Source organism: Salmo salar, chromosome ssa05 (genome assembly GCF_905237065.1).
Source record: "Salmo salar chromosome ssa05, Ssal_v3.1, whole genome shotgun sequence".
NCBI classification, from domain to species: Eukaryota; Metazoa; Chordata; class Actinopteri; order Salmoniformes; family Salmonidae; genus Salmo; species Salmo salar.
The window spans coordinates 57315857-57341911 of record NC_059446.1 but is presented as its reverse complement, the minus strand read 5'-3'; the positions used below and the strand labels follow the sequence as shown (position 1 = coordinate 57341911).

The 26055-nt window shown below is 43.9% G+C and overlaps 1 protein-coding gene across 1 annotated transcript in view; it reads right to left on the bottom strand.

Annotated features, from left to right (window-relative positions):
• LOC106605193 (thrombospondin type-1 domain-containing protein 7A) overlaps positions 1 to 22637 on the bottom strand; it is a 99303-nt gene extending 76666 nt beyond the window's left edge. The window contains exon 1 of the mRNA XM_045718411.1: positions 21846 to 22637. Within this exon, the coding sequence (XP_045574367.1) occupies positions 21846 to 22005 (160 nt within the window). The 5' untranslated portion in view covers positions 22006 to 22637. The remainder of the gene's footprint in view (positions 1 to 21845) is intronic.
• Positions 22638 to 26055: the final 3418 nt, after the last annotated feature.

The window sequence follows — 26055 nt, the reverse complement described above, 5'->3', positions numbered from 1 at the left end:
ATATGGATTACAGTGGTAATCAACATAGAATGGGACAGGAGGGCAGAGGGGGTGGAGAGCTGCCAGGTAGGCAGGATGGTGGCACACAGAAAGGGGGCAAGAACAGCATGGACATGGTGGTACTGTACCCAGACAGACTGACAGACATACAGACACAGATCCCCCTCTACATGCTGCCTCATGGTTCCATCTGTTAGTGTTAGGGGGCATGGGTGGAGAAGAGGGGGAGAGTAAATATGACGACGGAAGCATTTCTGTTTCCAGTAAGTGTGTGTGTGTTTGGGGGGATTGTGTGTGTGTTTGTGTGTGTGTTTCTGAGTGACACTGAAGACATTCAGTGTGACAACTGTGAGTGTGATTTGGGAATATTGCAGGGTAATGTTGTTGCAAGCCAGATGTTGAAGGCTACATGGGATTTTTTTCCTCCCAAAACATGTCGTATTTTATGACGTTTTCTGAGCAAAAAAAGAAACAAAATGTTATTTTTTTTTAAAAAATTTTTTGGAAATAAAATACTGTAAAAAAAAAAAACAGCTTCAAGTGATTTACATTTTCTAAATCTGTTCCAAAATATTTCACGCATAATAATGAGATATATGTGATGGTGTACAACTCCGAGCAAGGTTTGAAATTATTATGTTTTAGTCAAATATTCTATCTGTCTGGGCTTGCAGTCTACAAATGATTTGTCATTAGGTTCCGGCCCCCTGACCATCCACTCAATATTTTTTTTAATCTACAGTAGTTGATGATCGCTGCCCTACTTCATGGTTTATTCATTTGGATGGTATTCCTGCATTTCACTCTATTACTATTCGAGTATACGAGTATACGAAAGGATATAAGATCGTGTTGGGGCTCAGAAATGTAACCACTACGAGACAATCCAATAGATCAGATTGAAATTTAAGCGACTGAGTGGATAAAACTAAAGTGAAGACATGTTCTGATGGGCCGAAGTCGAACTCTGTAAAAAAGGGTCTGAGGGAGTCATCTGGTAAAGACAGTCTCTTAATTTGTAGCTGTGATCCTTAGCTTCGCCTTTCCAGGGTCAGATGACTTTAATCCAAAGAGAAGTGTTCAAAGAGACCCCAGTAGGTGGACAGATCAAAGAATCGCAATACCAGCCAAGGTCCGTGTTCTTTAATACTGCATTTCCTGGGAATGAAACGCTACTCTGCCATACCCCCCACGTTTCAAAGAAAGATGGGAGAGGTTTGGCGAAATGTAAGGATGAGAGAAGAATGATTCTCCCATGGCAATTCTTTGATAGATGATTTGAGGAACATAAAATAATGCAATTTTCTAGAAACGATAAGAGAGATAGTGTGCTGGATGTTGAAGTTGCTACAAGTGTATTTTGCTACAATGTAGAAAAGTAGTTTGAGTTTAGAGACTTGTTTAATATACACTTTAAAATACAATCCTCTCTTAGGAAGTAGGAACATAAGATGGACTGGTAAAGTAAGTCACCTGGTTTTCACAACAAGGCCGAAACACATTGGTATATAAGCTACATTTGAGAATACATTTATTTTGATGGATGGAAATAAATGCCATCTGAAATTGAACAGCGCACATCACTTTCGAAGCCAAAGTCGTGTAGCAATACCCAGCCACTGAGGTAATAAAGAGGGAATCTCTGACTTAATCAATCTTCGGATTTGGCAACAGCCTGGACTTAAGAAGCCACATTATTCCATCCTGAGATTCTGCATCCGTTTTCACAAGGGTCTTCTGTAGCTACTTCTCTGTTCTTCTTTCTCTCTCGTTCTCTTACTATCTTCTCTCTCCTCTCTCTCTATCTGAATGTCTGTCACTCTCGTTTCTCTTTCTCTCTGCAGTCTCTCCATCTTTCTCCCTGACTCTCTCTTTCTCTGTCCTTCTATCCTTCTCTCTCCCGCTGTCTGCTACTTTCGCTCTCTTTCTCTTTTTCACTCTAAAAACAAAGGTACCCCAGACGAGATAGATCGTACGTGAGGGGCATGTGAAATCCACTCAGACAACTGAGTATTATAATGTCATGCACCCTTAAAGGTTAATACAGGCTGTTCCCTTGCAATAGACTTAAGCCTTTGATGATAACCAATTCATTTCATAGAGATAGTGGCGCAGTTGAAGGGAATTGATGCCACTGGGGATAGCCTCTCTCTCTTCCCTCTCCCCTACTTGTTCTCTTTCTCCTCCTCCCTCTTTCAAATCAAATCAAATCAAATTGCATTTGTCACATGCACCGAATACAACAGGTGTAGACCTTACAGTGAAATGCTTACTTACAAGCCCTTGACCAACAATGCCATTTTAAGAAAATACCTAAAATACCTAATCACATTTTATTTATTTTTTTTAATGAAAAAATACTAACAACAATAATACAAAAAAAAATCCTTTCTCTCTCCTGGTTTCCTCTTTAGCAACAGCTTTGTCCATCTTTCACACTGTAAAAAATGGGACGACGCTGCTGTTCATCTGAAGTGCTTTTACTGATTGGAATGATTTGAAAATGACGCTTTAGTTTGTTCCACCTATTCTATTAAATTTGTCTGAAATCAAACAACTAATTCGACAGATTAATGTGATTTTTTAAAATTGAATAAAGGTTCTAACAGCGGTGGGACAATGTAGCGGTGGCAGCCTATCAGAAGAGTTTGAGGCGTGGCATATTGGGGGTGTGGCTTTCAGTTTGTTCTTTTTGCCCACCCGTGAGGGTAAATGTAATTCCAGTTCATTTAGTATATTGTATTCCTCTTCATTCTACCTTGTCAGCATCTGTAATGATAATTGCGTAAGTGCGATGGGTCCCCCACAACACCCACGGCCTGACAGCGCTGCGGCGCCTAGGGCGTTGCACCTAGGGGAGGGATCTCCTCTGGGCCCCGACGGACAGAACGGTAATTGATTCAGAGGAGCAGGAGGAGGTGAGCTTGATAAGGACTCACCCCATTCCTGTACGAAGGACCAAAGACAGCCTTTTAAAAAAGTGACTTTTTAACATGTTTTTCATGTCTTAAAAATGTTTTACCTTTGTTAAATCATTTGTACACCTTTGAAATAGTTTTTACAGGATTTGATGGGGGTTTTTTTTACAAGAAAAAGTACTTTTATCCTATTGTTTTTAACAACATGTACTTTTTAACAAATTTAAATGTAATATTCAAATGCTGTTTTTATGCTTTTATGCAGTTTTTATGTGTATAAAATGATGTACAAACATATGAGCTGTTTTTAAAGGAAATGCAACAATGAAACTTTTCCAAAAGAAATAGAGGTGCACGTGATACTAAAGAGAAGGTAGGAAATGTTTGGTTAGGATCTTGTTGCAGCTAAATGTGACAGTCTTGTGTAAAGAATATGGAAATATTATTTATATTTATTGAACAAACTTAATTTCTTGTTTGATAGGGAATTTATTTAATTGCTTGTAACCCAATTGAGGACATTTGGATAGCTTATTCTAAACTAAAAAGTGAACTTGGAACAAGATAAAAAAATGGGTTTTATTTATGTAATTTAGTTATTTATTAGGTTTAAACAAAGGGGAAAAGTAAGTGTTGAAAGAAATAGGTTGCAACTTGAGATATACTTCGGTAATAATAAAATAAAACAGTTGGCATTGAATCACATACAGTATTCGGTCTCAACAAATGTAGTATTTTCAATTGAGAAAACCTAACTTATTTACTTGTAACCAGGAAGTCTTTTTTTTAGGTTGATCCATTTTTTACAGTGTTTCTCTGCATACTGTATCTCCTTTTTCATCCACCTCTCTCTTGTTTCCTTCCCTCCATCTCTCTCCACTCTCACCCTGTCTCTCCACCCCTCTCTTCTCTCTCCCCCACATGGTGTCTCCTCTCCAGTCTGTGATCATGTAAATACCAGATGCAGTGGGGTCCTCGGGCCAAAGTGCTTCACACTAGGGTTCGGGCAGTCAACCAGAGAGGCCCTGAGCATGGAAGAGAGGGCTTCAATGATATTAATCCTCTGAAAATTGCCATTGGCCAGGGTAAGATTTTATCCAAACCAGACTTTCTTTAATGGAGTGCAATAGCGCTATAGTGCTGATCCAGTGCCTTCTTACAGTGATTTAGATGTGTTATCAGTGGGAAACATCTATTTTTAATGGTGGCGGCGGTGGGGGATAGATGAAAGGATGTGTCCGCATGTAATAACCCCACACTGTACACAGACAAGCATACATACCCCCCCCCCCCAGCCCCTTCAGATCTGCAATAGTCTCACCCGAGGGTTCACCAGTAGGGTACAACAGCAGCAGGACTGACCTAGATTTTGCACACATATATAATGCAATGCGGTCGCACGTACACACACACACACAAATGCATGCACATACTCATGCACGCACGCAGGCACACACACACACACGCTCGAGCACACACACAAACCTGTCTGTGTTCTGTTAAACTGAAGAAGGGCAGAGAAGAAACAGCTCTTCCCTTTTAAGTATTTCTTTTGTTGCTGTGTTGATTGTTTTGCACTGTTATTGTCACTACCGCTTATTTTAAATAATCTTGCTCATGATACTTTGTTTTCTACTGCGGTAAAGCTATCACTTTCTATTAAATAACAGATTTGAAAAAAGTTAAACTACAGCATTTTTGTCAAAATTGATTTATTGACATAGCCTTGTTCTGTTCAATGTTCTCTACCTATATAGTATTATAAGTACTCTAATTCATGTTGTTGAGTAGAAAAGAATACAATATAAAAATTGCTGACACCATTCAAGTGAATGAGGCTTCGGAAATTTAAAGCCAATTATCTCAGAAACATCTTTTTACAGATAGAACCTTAGAGCCAAGCTCTCGACTCTCTCTCTTGCCATGAAGCAGTCTAAACTTTGGGTCTGCACTACCACTCTACAACAGGGAGCCAGAATTAAACAGATACAGGTGCGAGGGGTTTACGTCATCACATAAAGCCGTCGTCATATCACTGTTGTCATGGCTACAGCTTTCTAGCAGCTCCAGAAGGGGTGGAGGAATGACTGACAGCTGTGACAGCTGTGTAATCCCACCGGCCCCTCTCTGGAAAAACACAATCTTCATTAAAGCCCAGCCACTCAGCCTTGCCGTCCGCCACAGATCCACCAACCAAGAGAGATGAAGACAGGGAGAGATGGGAATGGAGTGGGAGGACTGAATGTGGATTCGTAGAGCCAGCACTTGATTAGGATTATTATGACATATAGAAATGGAGGGAGGTTTCAGGTACAGAGGGCTCGGGCTGTTTTATTTCTGAGCCCAGATGAAGGCACAGACGGAGGCATGGTGAAAGACGCAAGATTTGTAGTTCAAATAAATTTCAAACAGTCCAGTATTGTTTGAAATCTCTAATAACCAACCAGCTGAGAGTTCAGAGGTGATGAATGGAATGTAATTGCAATGGTGATGCTCACTGGAGACATATGACAGATACAGATGGTTTAATAGCCAGTACATTAGTGGATAGAGCCATGGATAAAAACAGGCCTCACCCTTGTAATCAGTCGTGTTTGGTCCATGTCTCCGTGACAAATGTCATCACAGAGGTCAGCACCAACTCATGTCATCCCTCATTATCTTGGTCTCTATGACATGCACTGTCACAAGCGTCGAAAGGATTAGACCAAGGCACAGCGTGTTGAGTGCTCATCTTGAATCTTTAATGAGAAACACTTTACAAAATAACAAATGACCAACAGCTCCGTCAGGTACAATAACTTAACGGAAAATAAACACCCACAAAACCCAAAGAAAAACAGGCTGCCTAAGTATGGCTTCCAATCAGAGACAACGAAAGACACCTGCCTCTGATTGGAAACCATACTCGGCCACACATGGAAAATGAAACATAGAAACAGAAAACTAGAACAAATTCCCCTAGAAACAAACCAACCCCAAAACACACAAAACAACCCCCCTGCCACGCCCTGACCATTCTACTATGGCAAAATGACCCTTTTCACTGGTCAGGACGTGACAGTACCCCCCTCCCCGAAGGTGCAGACCCCGACTGCACCCCAAACAAAAAACCCACAAAAACAACCCCAAACCTAAAGGGAGGGAAGGGAGGGTGGCCACCATCTACGACGGTTCCTGTGCTACACCCACCCCTTCCGCCAATCCTCCAGCTACGGAGGTGGCTCTGGCTCCGGGCGTAGCCCCCGTTCTGCGCTGCCGACCACCGCGGGAGGCTCTGGGCTGCAGACCATTACCGAAGGCTCTGGGCTGCAGACCGTCGCTGAAGACTCTGGGCTGCAGACCGTCTCTGAAGACTCCGGGCTGCAGACCGTCGCTGAAGACGCCGGGCTGCAGACCGTCGCTGGAGGCCCCGGGCTGAGAGGCGTCGCTGGAGGCCCCGGGCTGAGAGGCGTCGCTGGAGGCCCCGGGCTGAGAGGCGTCGCTGGAAGCCCTGGGCTGAGGGGCATCGCTAGAGGCCCCGGGCTGGAGAGCGTCGCTGGAGGCTCCGGACTGGAGAGCGTCGCTGGAGGCTCCGGACTGGAGAGCGTCTCCGTAGGTTCCGGACTGGGGACCTTCGCTGCAGGCTCCGTGCCATGGATCATCACTACTGGTTCCGCGCCATGGATCATCACAGGAGGCTCCGGGCCATGGGTTATCACTGGAGGCTTCGTGCCATGGATCATTCCTACAGGCTCCGGGCGATGGATCATCACTGGAGGCTTCATGCCATGGATTATCGCTGGAGGCTTCGGACCGTTGATCATTACTGGAGGCTTCCTACGGGGAGCTGGAACTGGTCTCACCAGACTGGGGAGACGCACAGGAGACTGGGTACGCAGAGCAGGCACAAGGCACACTGGGCCGTGGAGGCGCACCGGAGGTCTGGAGCTCAGGGCTGGCACACCCCGTCCTGGCTGGATGGTCACTGTAGCCCGGCACGGGCGGAGAGCTGGCACAGGGTGAACTGGGCTTTGCTGGGGAATGAGGGCTGCCGTGCGTAGAGCAGGCGTAGGATAAACTGGGCCGAGGAGACGCACTGGCGGGCAGATGCGTTGAGCCGGCGCACTTCTTCCTTGCTGCCGGCCAACTCTCGCCTGGCACCGCTGCGGAGCCCGTACCGACCGCACCGGACTGTGCGTGCAGATGGGGGAGATAGTGCGCATCACCCCGTAATGCATTTCTCGCCCCTCTGCACGCCGTCTCCACAGTGCCCTCTCCGCCAGCACAATTTCACGGAATCTCGCGTCGAACTCAGCGCTTGACTCCTTTATTGGCTCCGGTTTGCTCCATGGCTCTCTCCTGTACGCCCGGACAGTTAGGTCAGGGCTCCCCCCTGACCTAGCCAAACTACCCGTATGCCCCCCCAATTTTTGGGGGGGGGGGCTGCCTCTCAGCCTCCTCTTGCCGTTCCAGCCGTTCCTCCCAGTAATGCCGTTCCGCCTTCGCTGCCTCTATCTCCTCCGGCGGGCGGCGATACTCTCCCGGCCTTGTCCACGGTCCTGCCCCATCCAGGATTTCTTCCTAGGTCCACGACTCGACGTACCTCCTCCCACGCTGCTTGGTCTTCTTATGGTGGGTGTTTCTGTCACAAGCGTTGAAAGGATTAGACCAAGGCACAGTGTGTATAGTGCTCATCTTTGGATTTTAATGAATGCACTTCAACAACAAAATAATAAACGCTCAACAGTTCCGTCAGGTACAATAACTAAACGGAAAATAAACACCCACAAAACCCAAAGAAAAACAGGCTGCCTAAGTATGGCTTGCAATCAGAGACAACGGAAGACACCTGCCTCTGATTGGAAACCATACTCGGCCACACATGGAAAATGAAACATAGAAACAGAAAACTAGAACAAATTCCCCTAGAAACAAACCAACCCCAAAACACACAAAACAACCCCCCTGCCACGCCCTGACCATTCTACTATGGCAAAATTATCCTTTTCACTGGTCAGGACGTGACATGCACGTACATCATCATACTGTGTTCATCCTGGGTATTAGTTGTAGTCGCTGTTATTTAGAAATTAGTCATTGTCCATGTTATTATTGACAATAATAGCCACTTGTATCATTGTAGAACGGACAAAACAATCAAATCAGATATCCAAAATAACAAGATATCATTTACTATAGACAAGTGAGACAAACTGCTTATATGACCGAAGAGAGTATAGCGAGAAAACCCTGTGGCACATTCAAGAGGATTTCTTAAAAGATTCTAGAGAGATCAAATGTGCCATGATGAATTACAGTGCCCTGTGATGCCTGGCTGCAGGTTTGCTTCATGAATTCTCATAGAGGCCTGTGTAGCGACAACACAAATGACACCTTCTGATAAAGGTTTTCCATTGTGTCAATAGCAAATTGTTGTGGTTTCACTGGTTTGTGTGCGTAATTTGTGTAAAATACAGTTTAAGTCGGAGGTTTACATACAGTCGTGGCCAAAGGTTTTGAGAATGACACAAATATTAGTTTTCACAAAGTCTGCCGCCTCAGTTTGTATGATGGCAATTTGCATATACTCCAGAATGTTATGAAGAGTGATCAGATGAATTGCAATTAATTGCAAAGTCCCTATTTGCCATGAAAATGAACTGAATCCCCCAAAAACATTTCCACTGCATTTCAGCCCTGCCACAAAAGGACCAGCTGACATCATGTCAGTGATTCTCTCGTTAACACAGGTGTGAGTGATGATGAGGACAAGGCTGGAGATCACTCTGTCATGCTGATTGAGTTCAAATAACAGACTGGAAGCTTCAAAAGGAGGGTGATGCTTGGAATCATTGTTCTTCCTCTGTCAACCATGGTTACCTGCAAGGAAACACGTGCCGTCATCATTGTTTTGCACAAAAAGGGCTTCACAGGCAAGGATATTGCTGCCAGAAAGATTGCACCTAAATCAACCATTTATCGGATCATCAGGAACTTCAAGGAGAGCGGTTCAACTGTTGTGAAGAAGGCTTCAGGGCACCCAAGAAAGTCCAGAAAGCGCCAGGACCGTCTCCTAAAGTTGATTCAGCTGTGGGATCGGGGCACCACCAGTACAGAGCTTGCTCAGGAATGGCAGCAGGCAGGTGTGAGTGCATCTGCACGCACAGTGAGGCGAAGACTTTTGGAGGATGGCCTGGTGTCAAGAAGGGCAGCAAAGAAGTCACTTCTCTCCAGGAAAAACATCAGGGACAAACTGATATTCTGCAAAAGGTACAGGAATTGGACTGCTGAGGACTGGGGTAAAGTCATTTTCTCTGATGAATCCCCTTTCCGACTTTGGGGCATCCGGAAAAAAGCTTGTCCGGAGAAGACAAGGTGAGCGCTACCATCAGTCCTGTGTCATGCCAACAGTAAAGCATCCTGAGACCATTCATGTGTGGAGTTGCTTCTCAGCCAAGGGAGTGGGCTCACTCACAATTTTGTCTAAGAACACTGCCATGAATAAAGAATGGTACCAACACATTCTCCGAGAGCAACTTCTCCCAACCATCCATGAACAGTTTGGTGACGAACAAGGCCTTTTCCAGCATGATGGAGCACCTTGCCATAATGCAAAAGTGATAACTAAGTTGCTCTGGGAATAAAACATCAACATTTTGGGTCCATGGCCAGGAAACTCCCATTGAGAACTTGTGGTCAATCCTCAAGAGGCGGGTGGACAAACAAAAACCTACAAATTCTGACAAACTCCAAGCATTGATTATGCAAGAATGGGCTGTCATCAGTCAGGATGTGGCCCAGAAGTTAACTGACAGCATGCCAGGGCGGATTGCAGAGGTCTTGAAAAAGAAGGGTCAACACTGCAAATATTGGCTCTTTGCATCAACTTCATGTAATTGTCAATAAAAGCCTTTGACACTTATGAAATGCTTGTAATTATACTTCAGTATTCCATAGTAACATCTGACAAAAATATCTAAAGACACTGAAGCAGCAAACTTTGTGGAAATCAATATTTGTGTCATTCTCAAAACTTTTGGCCACGACTGCAGACCATAGCAAAATACATTAAACTCAGTCTTTCACAATTCCTGACATTTAATCCTAATAAATTCCCTGTCTTAGGTCAGTTAGGATCACCACTTTATTTTAAGAATGTGAAATGTCAGAATAATAGTAGAGAGAATGATTTATTTCAGCTTTTATTTCTTTCATCACATTTCCAGTGGGTCAGAAGTTTACATACACTCAATTAGTATTTGGTAGCATTGCCTTTAAATTGTTTAACTTGGGTCAAACACTTCAGGTAGCCTTCCACAAGCTTCCGACAATACGTTGGGTGAATTCTGGCCCATTCCTCCTGACAGAATTGTTGTAACTGAGTCAGGTTTGTAGGCCTCCTTGCTCGCACACGCTTTTTCAGTTTCGCCCACAAATGTTCTATTGGATTGAGGTCAGGGCTTTGTGATGGCCACTCCAATACCTTGACTTTGTTGTCCTTAAGCCATTTTCCCACAACTTTAGAAGTATGCTTGGGGTCATTGTCCATTTGGAAGACCCATTTGTGACCAAGCTTTAACTTCCTGACTGATGTCTTGAGATGTTGCTTCAATGTATCTGCATAATCTTCCTCCCTCATGATGCCATCTATTTTGTGAAGTGCACCAGTCCCTCCTGCAGCAAAGCACCCCCACAACATGCTTCACGGTTGGGATGGTGTTCTTCGGCTTGTAAGCCTCCCCCTTTTTCCTTCAAACATAACGATGGACATTATGGCCTAACAGTTCTATTTTTGTTTCATCAGACCAGAGGACATTTCTCCAAAAATGACAATCTTTATCCCCATGTGCAGTTGCAATCTGCACACTTTTTATGGCGGTTTTGGAGCAGTGGCTTCTTTCTTGCTGAGCGGCCTATCAGGTTATGTCGATATAGGACGCGTTTTACTGTGGAAATAGATACTTTTGTACCTGTTTCCTCCAGCATCTTCACAAGGACCTTTGCTGTTGTTCTGGGATTGATTTGCACTTTTTTGCATCAAAGTACGTTCATCTCTAGGAGACAGAATGCGTCTCCTTCCTGAGCGGTATGACAACTGCGTGGTCCCATGGTGTTTATACTTGCGTACTATTATTTGTACAGACGAACGTGGTACCTTCAGGCGTTTGGAAATTGCTCCCAAGGATGAACCAGACTTGTGGAGGTCTCCATTTCTTTCTGAGGTCTTGGCTGATTTCTTTTGATTTTCCCATGATGTCAAGCAAAGTGGCACTGAGTTTGAAGGTAGGCCTTGAAATACATCCACAGGTACACCTCCAATTGACTCAAATGATGTCAATTAGTCTATCAGAAGCTTCAAAAGCCATGACATCATTTTCTGGAATTTTCCAAGCTGTTAATTAAATGCTCAGTCAACTTAGTGTATGTAAACGTCTGACCCACTGTAATTGTGATACAGTGAATTATAAGTGAAATAATCTGTCTGTAAACAATTGTTGGAAAAATGACTTGTGTCATGCACAAAGTAGATGTCCTAACCAACTTGCCAAAACTATAATTTGTTAACAAGAAATTTGTGGAGTGGTTGAAAAACATTTTAAAAAAGTTTTAAAGACTCCAACCTAAGTGTATGTAAACTTCTGACTTCAACTGTTTGTAATTTCTGAGTCTAACAGGTTCCGATTGTCCAAACCGCCAAAAGATGACAAAGTTTAATTTGCAGATGGTCTGATAGCACAGTGAATGTTTTGATAGGACTGAGAGAAGCAAACAATTACGTTGCTGCTTAGACTGTGTAATCACAATGTTATGCTTTCTCTAATATGAAAAATAAGAGCAAAGAAATACACCAAGATAATTGAAAATGATTATCTGATATATAATTTCAGTTCATATTAATCCCACAGATAGTTCCCCTTCGACACTGGAATAATTGTTTTAAATGTTGGTTGAGCCCTAAGCCTCTTTTCATAACACTCTCTTATCAGTCATACAACTTTTGAAGAAATCCATAAAAATCTAGTTACACCAAGTTACTGTAACAATGTTCTGGAAATATTCGTGAAAAACAGAGGGAGAAAGTAAAGGGAGAGAACAGAAGATAGCAGATCCCTCACCCTGAATCTATCACGTGTTTGTCGTGAGCTATAAGTGGAAGTGTGATCTACAGGAATACTCTTCCTGCATTCCTAAAACCCATGCATGAGCTATTAGCAAGGGGTTAGAGGCGCAAAAGCCAGTGAACGCATCTCTCTGTAGGTGTGAATGTGGAGTTGCTAGTGCACGTGTGTGCATGCGCGTGTACATGCACGTATGGTAGAGCTTGTGTCTGAGCGAATGCCAGAGACCTGGTGTGAAGTGCCATGCGTGAGTCCTGGACACATGCCCAACACCCACGTGAGCCAGGAAAGAGGGAGTGTGGAAACAGAGAGAATGGATGGATGGATTAATAGAGGAAAAGGAGAGGAGGAGGAGGAGGAGGTGGAGAGGCAAGGCTGCCAGCTCCCCAACACATTGACAGTTGAATGGATGGATGGACGGATGGATGGATAGATGGATGGATGGAGGGATTACGGAGGAGAAAAACCTCAAGAAAGAGCAATGAATCAGCCATGATACTGTAGATTTAGATACTGTAGATTTATAAATGAATGGATACCAGAGAATTAGAGTGAACGAGTGGAGAAGCCAGAGGAGGGATCTAGCTAGCAAGGGAGCCTGAGCAGCCCTGTGTGTTGACCAGGCCCTGTGTGCCCTTCCCTGCCCTGCCCTGCCCCGCCATGGCTCTGCTCTGCTCTGCCTGGGGCCATCTGCTGTCCTCGCTCTAATCCAAGGGATTGTCACAAGTGATTAGCCCGTGCATGTGTGAAATTGACATTAAAGATGGTAGTACCGTGGGGAAGGACCCTTCAAGCCTCACATCTCAGACACCAACAGTTCTTCCTGTACAAACACCATCTTAAAAGAGCTAGCTGGCCAGGGATTCATGTCCCAATATCACCAAGACAAGGTTAAAGAGTGGCTAAACAGAGGCCCAGCCGGGTTCAACTGTATGATGCAGAGGGTTTTTTAAGCATACGGGATCTGCTTGCTACGGTTCGGTTAGAGCTACAGTAGCACTTGAGAACTGACAATAGTTGTCAGCTAACCACTTGACGGACAGTTCAGCATCCTACCTCAACACTTATAACCAATATGCAAAGCAACACTTCAGTACTAGATACTGTGGAATTATTGTATAATACATGTGTAATACATGCCTGTGGTTCTCACTGGTAACCATATTATCATCATATTCCATTCCGGCAGGTGGCAGCTGAGATAGTCCTTCATTCTCATGCAATGTCTGACCCAGGAGGCTTGTAGTGTATGATTCCACTACCATAGATTAAATCAATCTGTATTTACACATGATTACACGGAGTATATTAATTCACCCTGGGATCATTGAAATAATGAAAGCAAATATTATCTTGTGCAATATAGTAGGCCTTCATTACTTTGTATATTCATTGCAGCCTAGCAAAGAATAGATTTTCAATTACATTTCCATCACGTCATTGGTAATATGGTACAAATAAGATAAGTAAAACCGAAACCAACACAAATGTATAAAAACGTAATCAAATACGGTACATCGTTGGGCCTGTGATGCGGTACGATGCAGTCAATGAACCCACCACGGAACTAAAACTACATTTCCCACAACATTCCAATACAATGAACACACAAGTCGTGCTCATCCTGAAGTAATACAACTGAGCAGAGCTGAGGGATGGGTGGATGGAGTGATGAATGGACGGACGGATAGATGAGTGGATGGACGGATATTTCTCCACTTCTCCACAGTATGCCTTTATTACCATCAGCAGAGCAGAGCTGTGTGGACTAGAAACTCGTCTCACTAAAGGAAACGTCACTGCTCCCTCTCAGAGAGCCCATTCTCCTCTCAACCCACTGAAGCTGCCTTATTGCTTCCCACAGGAGATGACAGTCTGTTTCGAATGCCACTCCCAGAGTCTAAATAGCATGTTTCCCCGACGTATCCACTGACTGAATGAGAAGAGTTCACCATGTTTCTGCTTTGACCCAGTATGGCTGAAGTAGTTGTCTGTCAAGGTACTGGGAGGACACGACCCTATGTCCCCGCACGATGTGTCCCCCTCGTCGCCTGTCTCCCCTCCTCGTCTTTGAGGGGGCACTTGAGAAGATTAATAGGAAAGTATAGGTCGGTCTATTCAATCATACACTCATCCCTTTAAATTGATAGAGCTTAAACAGCAGTCAAGGGATAGACTTTCATTGGAATTCTATAATATCCCACAATATATCATCTAATATTACCATTAATCTGCTTACTCTCACCATACAAACACTACTATATACAAAGTAATAAATACCAGTAAATACACATTAAATACATTTATGACCTAGCAACCGTTTAAATATCATATGTTGTGAGCCGTTGGAATATTGCAGAATATGGTGTAAATGTGCAAATCCTCTTAAATCACTATAAATACAGTTTGGGGTATAAAGTGTAATCTGTAATCCGGCCTGCATCGTTATATCAGTAATGATCAGGTCTTAGTGGTAACTCTAGATTAAAGGTAGACTCAGCGATATGACGTAGATGCAGAAAGTACATAACATAGTGGGTCTATTTCCGCAACAACTGAGAGCGTTGAAGCGCGAGGCTCAACCTCTCCGTTGTTTTGGGTCCGTGGCCACTACGCTGTGACGCGAACCCGCGAAGCGAACGCGTGCACATGCGCAGATACTGTGTGTGACCGTGGGAGAGCGAAGTTTTGCATCTTGCTCATCACAATCTATGTAGAGCTGCTCGTGGCAACGTCATTTCGCTGAGTCTACCTTTAAACAAACTCTTGTGCTCCCTGGCCTGCACACTGCTGCATCTACGTGGGACTGGACAGCTTTAGGATACAGCTTAATTTGCTCATGCAACATATAGGTGTAAAATAACCCCCCAATGTGGGTCAAAAGAAGAGATTTTGATCACAGTGCAAAGTATACTACCGGTTCTCTATGAATCTCTATCATCAAACAAGTTTCTATGTGATGAAATAACTGTAGCGTTCAAAGGTGCTGTTACAAATGTTACAACTGGGGCAAAACAGCTTGGATCTTGAAATCAACCCCAAACCACTCATCTTGATACGAAACTTTGAAATGTTTCACTCTCCCTTTCAAAGGCAGAAATCTGCTGACGCTGTGTGCAAGTTGTATTGCTGTTGTTGCCGCACTCCAGAAATATAAATACACCGTGGGCTGCAGTGCTGCTGAGTGCTCAGTTTCCAATCTGGATATGAGACCGGTCACACACTATTGCTTCAGTTATCGCCCATTAGATCCAAACTGAAAAATTGAATATACAAGAACAACACTTGCGTGCCACTATCTCCAACTCCCAAGGAAATCACCTTCATTTATTCATGGGCTAAATATGCAGCCTGTTGCTTTGGGTCTTAAAGAGTGGCCAGCCAATTCTATCACAGAAGCTGGTATGCCCCCAGGTACTATTGTAATGAGGGTCAACGTAGGTCATATTAAAATGCAGTCACTAAAATGAAGCTGGGCTCCGTAGGGATACATTCAATTGGGATGTTGCCAGAGATATCCCCCATGGCCATATCTCCAGACAGTATCTTTACTGAGGCAGCTAGATGTGGGCTTGTTTCTTGCCAGAAGGCACTTGTCGATCTCTAACACTGTACATTCAGATGATAGTACAAGGCTATTAAAAACCAGGCCTTAATGTTTTTTCAGTACTGCTGTTTTTTTTTCCTGGCAGTTCATTGATTGACTGATTGATTTCTTAATTGATTGGCCAGATAGTCCACTCTCCTGGAGTCCGAGGTCTGAGTCAGATCCTGAATAGAGAGGAAGGAAGAACACCAGTTGCTCTATGGATCTTGGCCCGGGTTTGAATTACCCTGGTCTAGTGGAAGTATGGGAGAGTGGGACATGCTGCGCTTGTTTGACCATGATAATGACCTTAGGTTATGGTATTGAGCTTCTGACCTTTTCCCGCATATGCTTTCCAGGCAGGCTGTTCACTCTAATACGTACTACACTACATGACCAAAAGTATGTGGACACCTGCTCGTCAAACACCTCATTCCAAAATCATGGGCATTAATATGCAGTCGGTCCCCCCATTGCTGCTATAACAGCCTCCACTTTTCTGGGGAGGCTTCCCACTACATGTTGGAACATTGCTGCGGGGACTTGCTTCCAGTCAGCCACAAGAGCATTAGTGAGGTTGGGCACTGATGTTGGGCGATTAGGCATGGCTCGCAGTCAGTGTCCCAATTCGTCCCAAAGGTGTTCGATGGGGTTGTGGTCAGAGCTTTGTACAGGCCAGTCAAGTTCTTCCACACCAATCTCGACAAAACATTTCTGTATGGACCTCGCTTTGTGCACGGGGGCCTTCGCCAAACGAGCCGTCCCCAAACTGTTGCCACAAAGTTGGAAGCACAGAATCGTCTAGAGTGTCATTGTATGCTTTAGCGTTAAGATTTCCCTTCACTGGAACTAAGGGGCCGAACCATGAAGAACAGCCCCAGACCATTATTCATCCTCCACCAAACTTTACAGTTGGCACTATGCATTCAAGCAGGTAAAGTTCTCCTTGCACCCGCTAAACCCAGATTGGTCCGTTGGACTGCCAGAAGGTGAAGCATGATTCATTACTCCTGAGAACGCGTTACCAATGGCGGCGAGCTTTACACCACTCCAGCCGACGCTTGGCATTGTGCATGATGATCTTAGGTATGTGTGCGGCTGCTCGTCAATGGAAACCAATTTCATGAAGCTCCCGACGAACAGGTCTTGTGCTGATGTTGGTTCCAGAGACAGTTTGAATCTTGGTGGTGAGTGTTGCAACCGAGGACAGACAATTTCTACGCACTATGCGCTTCAGCACTCGGCGGTTCAGTTCTGTGAGCTTGTGTGGCCTACCACATCGCTGAGCCGTTGTTGCTCCTAGACGTTTTCACTTCACAATAACAGCACTTACAGTTGACCGGGGAAGAAATTTGACAAACTGTCTTGTTGGAAAGGTGGCATCCTATGACGGTGCCACGTTGAAAGTCACAGCTCTTCAGTAAGGCCATTCTACTGCCAATGTTTATCTATGGAGATTGCATGGCTGTGTGCTCGGTTTTATATATCTGTCAGCAACAGGTCTGGCTGAAATAGCCAAATCCACTGATTTGAAAGGGTGTCCACATACTTTTGTATATATAGTGTATGTTGTCATAGCAGGTGGTTAGGACTGGGAGAGCCGCTAACAGCTAGGTCGGGTGACATCCCTCACTGCTGGAGCCGTCGTTAGGTGGAAATGTATTCAGTAACAATGGCCTGTCAGTGCTCTTCACACTGGCCCATCTCATTGAGGGATGACATCAGTCCAGCATCATGGTTACACATACAGTAGCTACAGTATGTCCACAACACTAGAATTGGAGTAGTGGGCTACTAGGTTCATTTGTCTTCTGAGTTGCAAGGTCAACAAACATTCACAGATATACATGCACATCTACATTTCCTTCCTAGAAACCCACATATTGACACAAGCGGTTGCGAGGCGGGCCAACGGTGTGTCGTCTGTAGGCCTATAGGCAGGACTCCATTTTGCAACCTTTGACTTGGCTGTGTGAGTTAAAAATTGGACGCACTGGTGTGAGATGCAGATTCTAGCATCTAGCTGGTCACCGCGATCAAAACATCCTATTTGTTAGGTGGCTAAAACCAGGAATTTGTTAAACAGTAAAGTGCATTATCCTCACGATTCCTGTAATAAACGTGCCTGCCCTGCAGCTGTGCCTGCCTGTTTCGCTGGCACCGGCTGCTGTAATGAGCGAACCTCTCACACTCTCTCTCCCCCCTCGCGTGCCCCTCGTGATTGTATGACATTTCAAAATGCAATTGCGGGGAAAAAAGACAACTTTGCAAGCAATTTGTTTTCCATATTAAAAAGAGGGTCTCAGCTTTTTATTTCTCAATGATCATTACTGAGCTCAAAGCACACTGTTTTACAGTCAAGATATCGGATATGGGTTTGACCTGGTCAGTCTATGTCATGGAAAGAGCAGGCGTTCCTATTGTTTTGTACACTCAGTGTAGCTAATGTGTTTTGAGCTTCCACTTCTTCAGGTGGTGAATTAGCATCAATTTCATTCGGCCTATATATAATATTAGTGCACATACAGACGAAGGCAAATGAATCTCTATTGAACAAACCCAATTTTGACAGTCAAATATAACAAAAATAGCCTAATTGTCAACCCAAAATTCGTGGCAATCACTGCATATCCAAATACATTGAACTCCTGCTTGGACATGTTAGCCGTTAACAGCGTAGTTATTGAATACCATCTCAGTAGTCTATTATACCTGTTAATAAAGCGTTGTGAATGACTTTAGAATGACTTTATAAGATGATGACTCAAATGTACTCTGTTGTTTGACGTTGCGGGGGGAGGGGGGGGCGTTAGTCTGTACTGGAGCCCTGACAGGTGTTGGCTGAAAGAAGTTCAAATCAATCATCAGAATTAGCGATAACCATGCACGTTTCAGGTGGCTAATAGGTCTAGGGGGAGGAAAACGTGGTGTAAACCATGAGTAGGCCAGAGAGAGAGAGAGCCAGTCTGGTAAAAGGGGATTGGGATGATCAGAAGTCAGGGACGATGCCTACGTAATCTGAATAATCTGTTTCCCAATGACAGATTAGGACCTGGAGAAACGCAAAGGGGAACGTTGGAGATGCATCAGGCTCTCCTGCTGGGTTTGTGCTGTAACACAGAGAATAGTTCTGAACCACACAGATGAACATCTCTACTGTCAATGTCAATGTTTTTTTGAACCTTTATTTAACTAGGCAAGTCAGTTAAGAACAAATTCTTATTTTACAATGATGGCCTACCCCGGCCAAACCCTCCCCTAACCCCTAACCCGGCTGGGCTAATTCTGCACCGCCCTTTCCCAATCACAGCCAGTTGTGATACAGCCCAGGATCAAACCAGGGTCTGTAGTGATGCCTCTAGCACAGAGATGCAGTGCCTTAGACCTCTGAGCCACTCAGGAGCCCTTTGTAAAGCCCTTTGTAATGTATTCATGCTTCCCTACAACACAGCAGGACATTTGCCAACTGCATTTCTACATCATTACAAATTGATTGGTGGTATTCAAATTATATTGGTGAATATTTGATATGCTGTCACAAATGAAGATATCTCTTCACATTGGAAGAGTCACACCAAATACTGTTGGTTTGATGGTGTCATACCAGTACAAGCCAGGACAGTTGGAGTATCCTCATTTAAATCCCATGGTGTCAGAGTGAGAGTTCAAGGAGTGGGGTAGCGTAGTACAAAAGCCTCATTTGCTGTGGAGGTGTGTACTCCAGGTTGATCTCTGGCCTTGAACGTGACCCACAGTCACACTGTACACACACTGATAATTGCCTTGGCCTCTGATGGGCATACATGCTGGTGCAATCCTGACAGTTCCAGACTACAGCAGTACTGCCACTTCACTAACGGAAACTAATGAAGCGCACACAGCACCAAACTGCGAAAGGAATTCCACCCACTGTGTGTGTTTCTGTGACTGTGTGTGTGTGTGTGTGTGTGTGTGTGTGTGTGTGTGTGTGTGTGTGTGTGTGTGTGTGTGTGTGTGTGTGTGTGTGTGTGTGTGTGTGTGTGTGTGTGTGTGTGTGTGTGTGTGTGTGTGTGTGTGTGTGTGTGTGTGTGTGTAAGTGAGTGAGTGAGTGATAGAGAGGATAGAAATAACTGTGTCATAGAGAGCCATAAACCCTCCAAGGATCTCTTCAAGGCTTGTAACACTACTATACTTTACCATATTATCCTCCTACTCCTTCACAATCTCCTCATTATTGTCCACATCAATATAATCATCATCATCATAATTGCCTTCATTAACCTTATTCTCAACAGGTTGCTCCTCCTCCATCACCTCATCATCATTGTCATCATCAACCTTATCTTCTTCAATAACATCATTATTAAGACTGTTGGCAGCCAGTGCCTGTTTTCACTTTGTCATTTAAATAGAACCTTCCAGAGGGAAATATCCCTGAATTCTCTGCACCTCTAAACATAGATCATATTTTCATAGAAGCCAATAAAAGCAACGTGAGCCAATTCCCTATAGTTTGAAGACAGGGCTGTCTTTCAGTAACTCATCATTATGCAAACATCACAGCAGCATTTGTCACCAGAATATTCCCTCCACTGACTGCACTCACTGAAATGTGCACAAACATAATCATATTTTTGAAAAGAGCTGAAATGCAAAAAAAGTGGTATGCAAAGATATCACATTTGAGTCATTTAGCAGACACTCTTATGCAGAACGACTAACAGTAGTGGATGCATACATTTTTCATACTGGTCCCCTAGTGGGAATTGAACCCACAACCCTGGCCTTGCAAGCACCGTGCTCCAACAACTGAGCCACAAGGGTCACATTTTGATAAAAAAGTGCTTGAAATCCCAGAAATAAATTGCTCTACTGTAGGTTATCTCCAAGCTCCGTGGCATCGCCAAACCAAAGAAGAAAAATACATTTTTTTTTTTAATTATACAATTGTAAAACAAATAAAAACTTCTATCCTAAAATCAATAGTCTTCGTTTAGTTAGAAAGAACAGAAAACCTCCTAACAGAGGGTTACATATCACAGCACAGACCTAAACCCATGTGGCTATAGGCAGTATGAGGAATGTGTGTGTGTGTGTGTTTGCGTTCTTGTGTTTGTGCAGGTGTGTGAGTGTAGCGTGGGAGAGTGGTGTAATCGTAATGATCTACACTGGGAAAGATCTAGCCCCTGACGCTCCATTTCTTAGGGCAGGGCTGCTCCCTGAAACGTCTTGAGTAAATCCCTACTCCTTTAATCTCCTTACTCAGCTACATCCTCTTTAGAGATGCAGGAGCGCGAGAGACAACGACATCCCATCGATTCAGGACTGGCGCTGGGCTGAGCTGTCCAGTGGGTTGGGAAGGGGAGGGTTATTTACCCCTCATCTAGTCCCATGAGGGGGAGGGAGGTGGTGGGGGGAGGTGAGAAAGCGAAGAGTTAACTAACACCACGAAGGCCAAGGAGATTTGCCCATATATATTTAAAGGCACACGTAAGTGCGTCAAGTCTCCCTGGGCATGATTATTCCTGGCTCAGATCTTCTAATTATGTTAGAGGAGCCGTACATTACTAATGCATTGCACTTGTTCATACCAGAGGTTATCAGAAAACAATCTGCAACCACCCATCCCATTTCATCTCATGTTTGCGATCAACTCCCCATTTTTTTTTGTCTACTATTGTGCTCCAACACATATACAATCATCAAGCTATCATGCAACCACACACACACCCCAACCACCAATTCACCTAAGTGACAGAAATGTAAGTAATCCTGTCAGAATGGATCAAGACAGCTTTTGGTGCCAAATTCAATGCACTTACTAATAGACTTCTTGTGGATTTCTTTTATCATTCTCTGCCTCGTTCTCCCATGATAGCTTGCTATTCAAGACTTCTAGACTTCAGTTACAATGTGCAAACTATCAGCTTGTGAGACTAGTGTAAGGGACCGGGAAAATGAGGTAATGAGATGACGGGGGTTTTAAGGACCTTGAGACCTGCTCTAATTTTTCAAAAGGTTCACAGAGAGGAAATGAGAGCAGAGAATATCGTGTACAAGCTGACGGTCTTGTCCACAAGCTTTTTCAATACTGAATACATAGTCACCATTGACTATTGAAAACATACTCCTTGAAACACAATATTCTGCTTCGACTTCAATATCGCGGATTCTTTATTCTGATCGCCATTAAAGTCAAACAGTACAAAACAACAACCAATCTGTCCCTAAGTCTCTCATAGTACAATAGGAGTCCAGTACCTGTTTCCCAGAAGTACACAGACTTGGTGTTCTCTGCCATCTGTGTGTTAGCCCTCCAGGTACCACAGAGCAGTAGTACTGTCACCCAGAGGAATGTGCTTCCCCCTGTCCTTATGCTGGGGGTCCCTCCTGCACCCCTCCACCTCCACCCTAGCCCCATGGTCCTCTCCAGGGTCAGCGTAAGTCCACACAGTCGAGAAGGTGACCGCAGGTTAAAGATAGCCCAAGACGTACACAGGTCCGACAGGCAAAAAAAAAAAAAGAATAGTGTGTGATTTGTCCCACTAGAGTAAGGGACTGGTGCTTCCTCTCCTGAAGGGCAGATCGAGAGAGTCCTCCCCTTGTCCTCTATCTCCCTCCTCTTCTCTTCTCAACTCCACTCTTCATGGGGTATTCCCAGAGGAAGGTTGTCAGTGAGAAGGGTAGAGGTCCAGGTGAACGATAGAGTCTTGCTCCTCCATGCTCTCTGGTGCTGCTGCTGTTCACTGCCGTTCCTGCCTCTGTCCTCTGGCTGTGGAGCTGTGACAGTGGCTGCGCGTCTGCAGTGGTACCTCCTCTCCTCCTCCCTCCTTTCCTCTCTCTCTCTCTCTCTCGCTCGCTCTCTTTCGCTCACTCACTCTCTCGCTCCCTGTCTCTCCAAGCTCCAGCTCCGTCTCTTTTTTACACACACAGTCCCTCTCTCGCCGAGGGCACAGGGACGGATGCGTCTTCTGTTCCACTCCTCGCGAGCAGCGCTGAGAGGACAGCTGGAGACCAATGTTCACATTGAGCAGAGGAGCTATTGCAAGCACAGCTTCCAGGATCAGAGACAGTGCAGCGCGGAGAGGGAAGAGATATAGATGGGGGGAAGTGTGTGTGTGTGTGTGTGTGTGTGTGTGTGTGTGTGTGTGTGTGTGTGTGTGTGTGTGTGTGTGTGTGTGTGTGTGTGTGTGTGTGTGTGTGTGTGTGTGTGAGAGAGAGCGAGGGGGGAGTTGTAAAAGCGATCAGCGAAATCAAGCAGATATAGATTGTTGAGTGACTGGGTTTTGTCTCTGTTGTAGAGTATTAGGCTTATAGATAGCACTGCAGTGCTTCAAAACAGAACAGAACAGAATAATACCATGGTGTGCATAATATCAATTCCAGGCTCTTTGCACATAATCTATTGGGTTAGTGTGTTGGCGTTTCATTCTATTTTGAGACTGAAAAGCGTGACACAGACTTAACAAAGCAACTTCACAATCGTTTGGTGCCTAAATATTCCAGTGACGCTGCAATGACGTAGTGTTTGTCAGACAGACTGAATGTCAGACAGACTGAATGTCAGACGGAGAGAGAGAGAGAGAGAGAGAGAGAGAGAGAGAGAGAGAGAGAGAGAGATGTAGTCATACGGCATGTTCCCTGGCCAGGAGACCAGCCTAAGACCCTGCCCAGGCTTCTGACCTGCAGACACGTGGGTCTGCTGAGTCGGTTTGCTTTAGCTAGCTTTAGCGTTAGCTTAGCGAGGACAAGAGAGGCTCCTAAACAGCTTCTACCCTCAAGCCATAAGACTCCTGAAATAGCTACCCAGACTATTTGCATTGTCGACATCCCCCCCACCCCCTTCTATGCTGCTGCTACTCTCTGTTATTATCTATGCATAGTCACTTTAATAACTCTACCTACATGTACATCAATTACCTCGACTAACCGGTGCCCCCGCACATTGTCTCTGTACCGGTAGCCCCTGTATATAGCCCCGCTATTGTTATTTACTGCTGCTCTTTAATTATTTGATATTCTTATCTCTTACTTTTTTACGGTATTTTCTTAAAACTGCATTGCTGGTCAAGGGCTTGTAAGTAAGCATTTCCCTGTAAGGTCTACACCTGTTGTATTCGGATCATGTGACAAATACAATTTGATTTGATTTGACAACCACTTCAGAGGGAAAGCCAGCGTTAGCTACATTTTCATAGACTGAGGGCTGCCATACTGGAAAAAACATTTGGTAGACCAACGTTTAGAATGGTCGTGCCCAGCTTGGTTGGTGGTCAACATGGTTTTGTCACAAGAAAAGTTGTAAGAATAGGTGGGTCACAACATAAAAAGCTTAGGAAAGACTAAAGACACGCATTTCCAACTCATCTGGGATTAGTCGAGAGAGGCCATTAAGGACACAAAAAGGGCACAAAAGGTGAACATACAGTACAACCTCAATGCTTTACAGAACAAGAAAACGTCAAAATGTCACAAATATTTTCTGGGTGAAACGTAGCCATGTAACCATTTATCAGAAGTGTTACCTGTAACCATGACATCTAGAGTTTATTTTTGGCTGAGCCCTAAGGGGACAGTTTCATTTCAGTTCACCAAGCACAACCTAAATAACCTAAAAACCAAGGTGTCGAAATTGGATTAGACACAGTGGGTAAATTCATAATGCTGCCGAATTCATAAAACAAAATATTTGTATTTTGCATTCTACCCTGTCTTGACAGTTTCCATTGGATATGCCATACTTCTGCTATTGTTTTCACATTTTTCAGTAGATGTTTTTCTATGACTTTGGTTCCTGGACAAACGATAATGCATGATTAATGAGGGAACAGGGTAATCGCCTAGCAGCACTGGGGCATGGCAGTCACATTATGTCTCTCTCTCTCTGTGTGTGTGTGTGTGTGTGTGTGTGTGTGTGTGTGTGTGTGTGTGTGTGTGTGTGTGTGTGTGTGTGTGTGTGTGTAATACAAATCCAACCAATCCCATCATCTTTATGCCAACGTTATACTCGGCCAAATATCCAAGAGGGTGATCATTACTGCAAAGAAATCGATTCAGGGATCAACTAATGGACTCTGATAATGGAGTAATGGAATCTACACTTTGTTCACACTTTGACCGGTGATTAGGGTTGAATATTTTCCCGGTATTTTACAAATGTTCCATCCCGAGAATAAATCGCTTTTCTCCCGGGTAACCCAATATTTCCCAGAATTGTCATTCAAAAGTATCATAAAGCATATAAATAGGCCTATGTCTGGATTTGATTAGATCATTGATTAAAAATTCAACCCTGATGCAAATACATTTTATGAGCCCTACATTAAAGACATTTACTGAGCCCAAGTCCAAAAAAGGCCAAATTATTATTACGGTATCCAATACATAAGCTATATGCAATATGCACAACAGAAATGCATAAAATCCCATAGATATAGGCCTAGTTATGCTCTCTTAGGTAAATAAATTAAACAATCTCCAGTAGGCTAATATTTTTGAGTGTGAACTGTATTACTGTACTGTATTGTTTTATATAGACTGGAATTATGCACCTCGTTCAAAGCATGATGAAGCAGGGAGAGAACATGTGATTCTGTTGCAGCACATGCTGCCTACAAAGTTACAAGTATAGCTTAGGTAAATAGATTTTAACTTGTCATAATATTTCCCCTAATGCAAACATTTCGAAAAACCTGTTTTCGATTAGATTATATATATTTTAATCAATTTTAGAATAAGGCTGTAACTTAACAAAATGTGGAAAAAGTCAAGGTGTCACGCTCTGACCTTAGAGATCCTTTTAAGTCTCTATTTGGTTAGGTCAGGGTGTGACTAGGGTGGGCAATCTAGTTTTTCTATTTCTTTGTTGGCCTGGTATGGTTCCCAATCAGAGGCAGCTGTCTATCGTTGTCTCTGATTGGGGATCATACTTAGGCAGCCTTTTTCCACCTTTAGTTTGTGGGATCATGTTTTTGGTACTGTGCTGTGTAGCCCTACTGAACGTTACGTTTTGTTTGTACTTGTTTTTGTTTCGGTGTTCATTTAATAAGTATGCCTACCACGCTGCACCTTGGTCCGATCCTTCCATCGACGAAAGTGTTCAGACTCCTTGACTTTTCCACATTTTGTTACAGCCTTATTCTAAAATGGATTAACTTGTTTTTTTCTCCTCATCAATCTACACACAATACCCCATAATGACGACTCAAAAATCAGGTTTTTAGAATTTTTGCAAATGTATTAAAAATTACATTTACATAAGTATTCAGACCCTTTACTCAGTACTTTGGTGACGCACTTTTGGCAGGGATTACAGCCTAGAGTTTTATTGGGTATGACGCTACAAGCTTGGTACACCTGTATTTTGGGAGTTTCTCCCAATCTTCTCTGCAGATCCTCTCAAGCTCTGTCAGGTTGGATGGGGAGCGTCGCTGCTCAGCTATTTTCAGATCTATCCAGAAATATTTGATCG